The following is a 10,459-nucleotide window of genomic DNA, read 5'->3' as shown; positions in this document are numbered from 1 at the left end:
GCAGTGTGCCATGGCATTAGTGACTCGATAATCCTTTTTCTGCAACAAAGGACTTCTCGTAAATAGCGCTGAGCTGGCTGGGGGGTGGCTGGGTCAGGAAGGGCTCGCGTGTAGTACGCAGTGTTTTTTTTTCTCGATGTATGGAGAGGGGAGGAGGAAGGGAGGGGATGCCCTAGTGTCAAATGCAGCTACGGGGCGCTCCACTGTCTATCAGAACGCCAGGCTATGCATCACGATGGAGTTTACTGTTTAAATTAAGAAACGTTAGGGATTAGGTAATTGTGTTTGACGTTGCAAGCCTATTAAATGCGTTACCTCGTTGGTTGAGCTAAAACTGGGTCTTGTGTAACTAGGGCATTGTGTGTCTCTTGTTTTGTCCCAATAACATGGTTATCCTGTGTAGAAGCAATGTGCGTCTGACTGCAGTTGGAGAGGGAGGCATGTACAGTCGATGCCACAGTCTTCTTTTCTTAATGCTTTTGTGAAACGGGCTGCGTTTGATATGAAGCTTTGTCTCCATGTGGATAGGTGCACAAGTATTCGTGTTTGTGTGCAGTCCTACTCAGTCACCTCTGAACACGATCAGGTCAGCTGCTGCTGGGCTATTTTGAGGTGTGCAGTCTACAAGTTAAACAGGGTGACTGAGAGGCTCCAACTGTACTTCGTATAACCTGTGAACTAAAGTGATAAGGGACAGGAGTATGTCAGTGTATGATTGTAGGGAAAGGTATAAGCTACATCGTCGCGAAACTGAACAACGTGTACAAAGAACAACGCCGCTCTTCACGTGTACTCCTTTTGACGAGGATCTTACTAAAAGCTCAATAGTACAGGAAACGGAGGGGCTGCATCTGATGGTCTCTAACTCTTTAGTCAAACGCATAGCTTAGTCTACAGAAGTATACAGCGTGCTTGTTAAAAGCACGAAGCGCAGACTGTGGTGCATGGAAGGTTATCCCTGTAGGCCATGGTATCTAAAGTAAATGGCACTACAGACAAGTTTATGGTAACATCTACGTGCTTCGTTGCATGCTGGCCCTGCTGACCTAAGAAGACCGAAATGAAACTCCATGTGTCAAATCAAATAGCAACATGGGCTCCTAGTCAGCAATTCGTGTGACGGTGTACTGTTTATTTGAACACGAATTATGTGTTGTTCTGTTACAAGCACTACATTTGACTACATCAGACACAATCATTTGAAGTTTTGAAGAAAATTGGCAGACTAGTTGGATTGTTTTTAGTCAAGAAATTGAACTCAAGAAATTGAACATTTTTGAGTGTTTTTCATGTTCACTCATGTTTTAAAGCACCAATGTCTTAGCCTTCCATAAACAGGGCAGATGACAACTGATGTCTGTTTTCATTTTGGTTTGCTTGTTTTGACATTTAACATGACTAGTAGATTCACTACTAAGACATTGTAAATAACCCAGAAGGGTCACTGACACAACTTAAGAGCATGTGCATCTCGTATGCATGCACACACACACAGACAACACAAAGCAGATTGATTTGTAAAAGAGGAATTTGTTTGGGCCAGTGTTTACTTACAGAGATGTGCTGTAGCCCAAACTTGCTGTGTGAGCACTGGAGAGTTTTGTTCTACCTTGCGGTGTGTGTGTGTGTGTGTGTGTGTGTGTGTGTGTGAGTGTGTGCCTGTGTGTGTGTGTGAGTGTGTGCCAGTGTGTGTGTGCCAGTGTTTGCACATGTGCAATATCAGAGTCTAGGTGCTGGCCTTCAAATACTGTTTCTGTTTTGTACGAGAGGAATAAAAGAATAATGATTTTGCAAGGCCTGTGTTCCTCATACGACACTGCTTTTATTTTCAAGGGGGCGTGTTTGTGTGCCTGTTGATTTACGTGCAGACTCACTCTGTGCTCATGCGTAAAGAAAGTGTGATACAAGCCACTGATGAAGCTGTCATCGATGCCCCAGTTGTAGGCTTCCCCACCCAGAGCCTGTCCATTCATGATTAGGGTTGGGACCAGCTCCCCCGCAGGCCCTACACAATAGGAACACCCCTGGGCCGTCGTTCTCCAGAATAATACCCTCCTCTGTTTTCTTTTCAGAGCGGTACCCATGAATAAAGGAGGCCAGCCCTTCTCTAGATGTCCCGAGCCAATGCGGAGGGGTAGCAGTGAAGAGGGATAAGAAGAAGAAGGAAGAAGTGGGTGAAGAGGAGGGTGTGTGCCGCCCATGCCCCCCGTATTTAACTAGTGCACGGTTTACAGCATATGTATGTATTTATTTATTTATATTAGGTTTTATTTATTTAAACTGATACCTGCTCTAAGCACGTGGAATTTCACTTAAATTTCTTGTCCTGCGTGGACCGTTCAGTAGATGACTGTACTCCGCGTGGATATTGTGAATTGAAGAAACAAGGGTTTTTTTTTTTTTGCGCTTACTATAAGTGTTATGTGTGGTGTGTCAAGGGGGTGAGGCATGAACCCCTTCTACCCCCACACATAACCGCCACCCTTCCCCCGACCCGCCTCAATTCTGACCTTCATGTAAGCCATGAGTTTACCTTTACAACAGAAGCCCAACAGTAAGAGAACCGGCAAGCGTATTTCTTTCTTCAACGACCAGAGCGTGACCATGAAGGAGGCCTCCCAGAACGCGTCTGAAGGGCCCTACTATGGCCTGGGTGCCGCCCTGGCATCAGAGGCAGGGCACAGTGCCACCTCAGGAGAGGCAAGCTCGGCCGATGATGAGGGGCAGCGTATGTTCCTGAACTCCGTTATCTTTAGCCCAGAGAAGGGAGAGCAGAGCCATGGGCATTACCAGCAAATGATGCCCATGAAGTGGGCCCTGCAGAACCAGAATCAGAACCAGAACCCTTCCCAGCAGCCTCAGCAAAGGCCCACTGGTGGCAACTGGTCGCAGAGCATCACCATGACAACCTGGACGCAGAACTTGACTACCCAGAACACTTTCCCCAAGCAGATTTTGTCTGAGGACGTCCCTGCTCAGCAGCAGCAGCAGCAACAGCAGCAGACAGCCTCTGCTAGGACTGGTGAAAAGCAACAACAGCCACAACAACAGCAGCAGCACCAACAACTGGTGCCCAGCTCTTCTATAGATGCCTATAGAGATTCAACTAAAGGGCACGTTATGGACTGGGAGCAGCCGCAACAGCAGCAGCCTCAACAGCAGCCTCAACAGCAGCCTCAACAGCAGACTCAACAGCCCTTTCATCCAAGCCATAAGCCTGCAGGACTAAACCCTCAGCAGCACTCGGGAACCAACCCTACTGGTCTCTCTGGTGTACTGCAGCCATTTCAGGTGGCCTTTGGACAGCCTAAACAGCACCTGCCAGCTGGCTACTATCAGGTGTTCCAGCAGCAAGGTGGTAGGACGTTGCCAAATTTGAGTTACAGCATGCAGACTAACTCACAGCATCCGATGCAGTCACTGCAAAAGCAGGATCAACAGCATGTGCAGAGACAGCAGCAGCAGCAACAGCAGCAGCAACTGATCTTGCAGCAGCAGCAACAACAACAAATGCAACATCAATACCAACAGCAACAGTTAATTCATCAACAACCAGTGCAACAGCAGCCACACCATCAGCCCCAGACACAACACACACACCAGCAGTCACAACAGATGCAGAAACAGATACAACTCACACAGCACTCTGAGCAAATGCACGAGTTGCAGGCACATTTAGAGCACACCTCTCAAGCGCAACAACATCAACCACAACCACAACAACAACAACAACAGTCCATGCAGCATATACTTTCACACCAGACGCTGCAGCAACAGAAGCTGACAACACAAACACAGCAGCCACAACAAAGTCAACAGCCTCAGCCAGTTCCACAGCAGAAAAATGAACCACAAACTCAGCAGCACAGACGGCAGCACCAGTCAGACTTCAATCCCAGTCACTCTCACACACACCTCTCCCAGTCACATCCAGACCAGCCACAGGCCCAGCCGACGAGCCATTCCCATGTACTCCCTGATAAATCAGCCAAGGACATCCAGTATCCCCACGACCCCCAGCAGTCGTCGCCTCCCAGAACTTTGCAACCAAATGAGCCTCTGCAGCCTCCCCACAGGTCACAGGTCACAGGTCATAGGGCACGTCGGCTCTCCAGAGAAGACGAAGGCGCTCCCGGCGGGGACAACCCTTTCCTCCTGCCTGCAGAGAAGAGCCAGGGGCCTCAGGGCTTCCAGGAACCCCAGAAAGGAGCCGCCTCTGACCGGGCGGCAAGGGGGGTCGTCCTTGCCGGGGAGGGGGTGAAGGCAGCTCCAACGGGGGTGATTCAGAGCACGCGGCGGAAGAGGAGGGTGTCCCAGGAGGCAAATCTTGAGACGTTGGCCCAGAAAGCCTCAGAGATGGAATCCCTGCCGTCGGACGCTATGAAGGTAAGGATGCGTTTTACTTTTTTTTTGTCTGGTCCTCCCAAGAAGTCAAGGCATTTGTGTGTTAATATGCATTTTCTGTGATGCAGAATGATGCATACAGTGTTTTGTTATGTATGCGAAGAGTGCCTCACCTGCACTGAAGGAGAGAGTTGTGATCAGGTTTTTTTTAATTTTAGTTAGTTTCTGAAAAATGAGTAAGAACATCTGCGCAGTCGTGCAGCACACCAAAATTTCCATGATATCTAAATGTGGTGTACAACATACATTCAAAAACGAGGGAGGTTTATTGCGACTGTGACTCTGTGTCAACAAAGACCCAGACATTTGGTCTGCTGTGAGACCCAATGCATTTAGTTTTTTGATTGAGCGTTTCCTTTAGCAAACATGTTTTGCCTGTTTTTTTTACAAAGCCTATGATTCATTATATATGTAATGCCTGAATGACTGAACTGTAATATGATTCTTGTGTACATATGTGCGTTCTTAGAAGGTAAGCAAAAGATAGTCCAGCTTTATCATTTTCATTCTTAGAGCGTAAAGAGGAGCTAGTCTGGCTTTACTCCTCCGCTACCTATTGGCTTCCATTTTTCCTGCAGAAGTCTGCTGGTTGAGAGGGCCCTGCAGGGACTGCTTTAAAGGTGTCACTTCTGCACCGGTTGTTCAGGTTTCAATTGTGCTCACCACGGGAGGCGAGGGTGGGGGGGTCGGAGTCGGTGTCGTTGCACAACAAAGCCAGAGCTGAAGCTGCTGCAGTGGCTGGCTACGGTCATAAGATCCTGTGAACTGTAAACACAGCCTCTGCATGCATGCATGTTCTCCGGCGCAAGTTAGATAAACATTTTTTTTTTAAAGATTTGTTTTTGGCCTTTTATGCCTTCAATGGATAGATTAGTGCAGAGTTGGACAGGAAATGATAGGGAGAAGAGGTGGGGAGTGGACAGGAGAAATGCCATCGGGCCGGATTCGAACCCGTGACCTCCACACCAGCCCGAATGTGGTTGAGGCTACTGTGTGAGCTACAGTGCCCCCCCCCCCCCCCCCAAGTTAGATAAACATGAGCTGGGAGGACCCTTGTGAAACAGGTTTATTATGTAGCCCACTGACGGCTCATGTTCTGTGGCCATCTAATGACTGGCTGTCAATGGGCCAGAAAGAGTACTATCTGTCACCGTGCCACGTCTGGTGTCCAACGCCAGCTGACTTGTGTCCTGTGTCATTAGGGTCTAATGCCAGCTAAACTAGGAAGGCACTGTGCTGATGTGTGGAGTGTAAACAGCTAAACTAGATAGATAGATAGATAAATACATTATTAATCATTAATCCTGTGGGGAAATCCTGGGATCTTGCAGCTCTCTCATATTTACAATAATTACAAACAATATATACAGACAATATGATACAATACAAACAATACAATTCAGCTATGTACAGTGTAGGATGAAGGATGTATGGTGTAAAGTGCATAATAATCAAAGTTTAATGGCAACTAGGAAGGAACTGTGCTGATGTGTGGTGTGTAAAAAGCACGTTTTTACTTCTGGTACAAAATAATGCGTTATCCCACATGAAGCTGTTTTGGTAGGATGTTTAGGAGTGGGATTAATAGTTTCCTTTCTGTCAAACAGCAATGGACCCCGTATGCACCATTTTTAAACCTGCTCATGTGTAGATGAACTGATGACTTGATATGAAGTTGATTTGATTGGTTACATGCCATGAAAATGAAGCAGAAGTTGATTTGATTGGTTACATGCCATGAACATGAAGCAGAAAACAGTTAAGTCACAAAACTGCAAGCAGTGTCAAGACATTTTGTTTAAAGGCATTGATTAAAGACGAGACTAAATAAATCTGGAACATTTTTCTTACATGTGCCCAATGCTCTTGATGACATCTCTAAATGTGTGCAATCGGGGCAACATTTCATAGTGCTTTTGGGTTGTTTGTTTGTTTGTTTGTTTTATCGAAGAAACTAGACACCAAGCAATGGCTCATAATTGTAGGCAGCAGAGGCATGTGCATTTGACCTGTGTTTGTGTGTGTGTGTGTGTGTGTGTGTGGTGACAGGACTGCTGCCCTTTGTCTCAACACTCCTCCTCTTCCTTTGTGTCTCATCACATGGGGTGTAGTTGGGTTTGTGTGTTGGTATAAGCACATACACACGTAGCCTCTAGGTGGAGATGAAGTTAGGCTATCATCAATGCTCGTATTGTTTTCCCTTTCTCCAAAATGGTACATTTACCTCTGTTTTAGGAGTGTGGCAAAGTCTATGATGGATAGATAGATAAATACTTTATTAATCCCGTGGGGAAATTCTGGTATCTTGCAGCTCTCTCATATTTACAAAAATGACAAACAATATATACAGACAATATGATACAATACAAACAATACAATTCAGCTATGTACAGTGTAGGATGAAGGATGTATGGTGTAAAGTGCATAATAATTAAATTTTAAGGGCAGCTGGGACAAAGGACCTCCTATGTCGCTCAGTCCTTGAACGTATCGAAACCTGAATGCCAACTACCATCCTGAATATGCTGAAAACTGTGACATACCCACTAGAGGATTTGCTGGCTAAACAGAGTCCGGTACAATAGACACCTGCCGGGTTGAGCCAATGTATGGACGGCCTTCTCCAGTGCTTTACCCTCTAGAATAAACTAGCAGTGGACTGATGTTTTTTGCCTGTATACAATAATGATTATCTGCGACAAAAGCATTTAGGTATTGGCCATCTCCCTTTTATAACATGTGAAATTAAACAGGCACTGACAACATGAATTCTTTAAAATGCACTGTCAGACATTGAACGTGAAACCAGGAAACGTGCACTTAAAGGTGGAGTCAAATTAAAATGTGTCAAATTCAGCTAGTTAGTCCTCACGGTCCTCTAGTTGTCCGGTCAGTCTTTGAGCTCAAAACAACTCTGCACACCGTCCCACACAGTCTTGTGTGTGTGTGTAAATGGGAAACACATATAGTGGTTGGGACCAAGCCATGAACAATGCCAACGGTGCTTCAGTAGCACAGAATGGAGGGGTGAAATTTAATTGGCTGTTGAGTTCAAATATCAACAACCTTTCGTGAAACCAGAGTGCATCTTTAAGCAGTTTTGATTTTCTACAAGTTGTCTGTTCAATGAGAGGTGTAATCTCTCTCTGCTCCCCCTCTCTCTCTCTGTGTGTGTGTGTGTGTGTCTGTGTGTGTCTGTGTGTGTGTGTGTGTCTTTGTGTGTTCGTGTTCTATTACCCACAGGATTCTCACAGGCCCTGGAGTCCTTCATCGGATCACTGCCCAAGGGATCGGGACATGGAGGCCGTGGCAGCCAAACGTCACCGGGACGAGTCCCTCCTCCCTCTCGTCATCCCCGTGTCTGTGCCGGTGCGGCCTGTAGATCCGGGGTCCCCTCCGGAGAGAGACCCCGCAGCGTTCGGCCACAGCTGGATGGGCCACACCTCCTCCCACCAGGAACACAAGCCATCGGTCATTGTGACGCGTCGCCGCTCGCTACGCAGTTGTCTGTCTGACAATTCTGGCCAGGTGTGTTGGTTTGATTTGATTGGATTATTTGATGAAGAGGGACAGTGTACATTAATAATCATTAAAATGTTTATGCACCCAATTGTAGCCAAAAGGCTAGGTTCCATTGGCAGTCCCCCTGTTGGGGACCCATGTTCCGCGTTTTAAATTGTATTTGTTTTCAAAATTTTTCTGGTGATGGTCTAGTGATTATGCTGCTGATAAGCACACCTAAAATGGCTCTTGTAGTAGACACTGCCTTTCATTCAGACCATCACTACACTTTTGTACGGACTATCACATCAGGTTTCTTAAAGATTTAAACAACTGCATGTATTTCATGTAGTCATTTTTGGGATGTTGAGTCTCTCTCTCTCTCTCTCTCTCTCTCGGACTTGTTATCCATGCTAGTAAATCTTCCCATGTCCTCACTCTGACACTACTAAGCTGTCGAGGCATAAACTTAATCAAAGTTAATCAAAAACACTCCTTGGCTTTCAAAAACTTTGAATCCCAAGCACACTCACTTTGCTCTCTCTGTCTTTTATTTTCTTCTCTCTCCTTTCCTTCCTATCCTCTTTCCTCAGAATGGCGGTCCGGAGGACGAGAAGGACGCCGACGGCAAGTCCGCCAAGTCCAAACGGCGGCCGCGTCCCGAGCCGCTCTTCATCCCGCCGCCCAAGCTGGGCACGTTCATCGCCCCGTCGGTCTACTCCAGCATCTCCAACTACCAGAGCCACCTGCGCTCGCCCGTGCGTCTGTCCGACAGCGCCCTGGTCATCCCCCCCTACACGCCTCCGCCCATCCTCAGCCCCGTGCGCGAGGGATCCGGGCTCTACTTCTCCACCTTCCTCTCCACCGCTGCCGCCGCCGCCGTCGCCGCTGGGAGTCATGTGCTGCCCCCGGTGGTCACCCCCAAATCTGCTACTCGCAGCCTCCTCCGCTCAAGTAAGTCCTGTATCTTAAAATAAGTATTTGAACCCCTGCTGATTTTGCAAGTTTGGCCACTTGCAAAGAAACGTGTGATCTAGAATTGTAATGGTAGGTGTATTTTAACAGGGAGAAACAGAATATCAAAATATCCAGAAAACTGCATTTTATAACATTTATGACTTTATTTTGCCCACTGTATGTGTATCTATTTATGTATTTATATTGCAACGCCCCTCGGGGAGTACTTGTGCTTCATGCCACTGCACTTGCTGTGATTGGTTAGTTATTGTAGTTGTGTTGTTATGTGTTGTCCCTCGTGGCACCAACAGAAGCAGTCTATGCAAATACAATTACAATAAAGAACGTGGTGCATTTCCCCCTGAATCAAGATGTTTAGATGTCATGTTTGATTTTTACCTGTTCAGTAGGTCTACTGTCAGTAAGTTACCTGGTCAGTAAGTCTACTGTCAGTAAGTTACCTGGTCAGTAAGTCTACTGTCAGTTAGCTACCTGGTCAGTAAGTCTATTGTCAGTAAGTGACCTGGTCAGTAAGTCTACTGTCAGTAAGATACCTGGTCAGTAAGTCTACTGTCAGTAAGTTACCTGGTCAGTAAGTCTACTGTCAGTAAGTGACCTGGTCAGTAAGTCTACTGTCAGTAAGATACCTGGTCAGTAAGTCTACTGTCAGTAAGTTACCTGGTCAGTAGGTCTACTGTCAGTAAGTTACCTGTTCCTGCCTCTATACCTTGCCCTTCATAGTGGTTCAGTATTTTGAGTGTCTGCACGGCCTGAACATGAATGAGCAATGGAGTATCTGCTTTGTCCCGCTCTCTCAGATAGCTGTGACATCACGCCTCCTGTGCTCTCTGCCATGAGCGAAGCCACGCCCGTCAGCCTTGAGCCGTGAGTAAGACACACACACACACACAGAGACCACTCGGCATACTCCCTTTAGACAGTGTGTTCTGGTGGCAATAACAAAATGCTGTTAGAGAGACACGCACATCACATGATATTACAATGGGGCTTAAAAGACAAGACAAACACAACGCTAGGTATTTATTGGTGCTGAACTGGTGCTGTTGCACCCTCAAACCATCGTGTGTGTGTGTGTGTGTGTGTGTGTGTGTGTGTGTGTGTGTGTGTGTGTGTGTGTGTGTGTGTGTGTGTGTGTGTGGCATCGTATCGCACCCTGCAGTACAGTAGCACATGCACGGCACATGCAAATATAGTGAACTTTCTTACACACTTCTTAAAGTTACAATATGCAACAATTATGCTTCAGGATTAGGGTTAGGATAAGCAGTTTAACCTTAAAATAACAGCTTTAAAAAAAAATTGGGGTGCTACAATGACTTTTAATATGGAGAATTGCGTCCGTGCCAATGGCATAGCAGGGTCGATAGGCATATAACTGCCTTCTGTAGTTTTGCCTGCCGATGCCCGCCGACCTGACTTTGATTACCTTCTGCCGATCTAGTAAGTAGCTTATTTGCCGTCTTGCTTAGTCTTGTGTTGCACATGATTGATGTTTGACTGTGTAAGGACAGTCGTTGAGTAATTAGTTTGTCATAATGTCAAAGGCAGCACATTTCAAGAGATTTCGTTAGTTTTT

The 10,459-nt window shown here is 46.4% G+C and overlaps 1 protein-coding gene across 1 annotated transcript in view; it reads left to right on the top strand.

The window, feature by feature from the left end:
* The first annotated feature begins 2,375 nt into the window (after positions 1-2,375).
* Positions 2,376-10,459, top strand: part of mideasb (mitotic deacetylase associated SANT domain protein b) — a 25,785-nt gene continuing 17,701 nt past the window's right edge. The window contains exons 1-4 of the mRNA XM_080850505.1: positions 2,376-4,386; positions 7,648-7,932; positions 8,499-8,859; positions 9,681-9,747. Coding sequence (XP_080706631.1) covers positions 2,524-4,386; positions 7,648-7,932; positions 8,499-8,859; positions 9,681-9,747 — 2,576 coding nt within the window. The 5' untranslated portion in view covers positions 2,376-2,523. The remainder of the gene's footprint in view (positions 4,387-7,647; positions 7,933-8,498; positions 8,860-9,680; positions 9,748-10,459) is intronic.

This window comes from Sprattus sprattus (assembly GCF_963457725.1).
Source record: "Sprattus sprattus genome assembly, chromosome: 13".
In the NCBI taxonomy this organism is placed as follows: domain Eukaryota; kingdom Metazoa; phylum Chordata; class Actinopteri; order Clupeiformes; family Clupeidae; genus Sprattus; species Sprattus sprattus.
The sequence above is the reverse complement of the archived record's forward strand: the minus strand, read 5'-3'. Positions and strand labels throughout refer to the sequence as shown.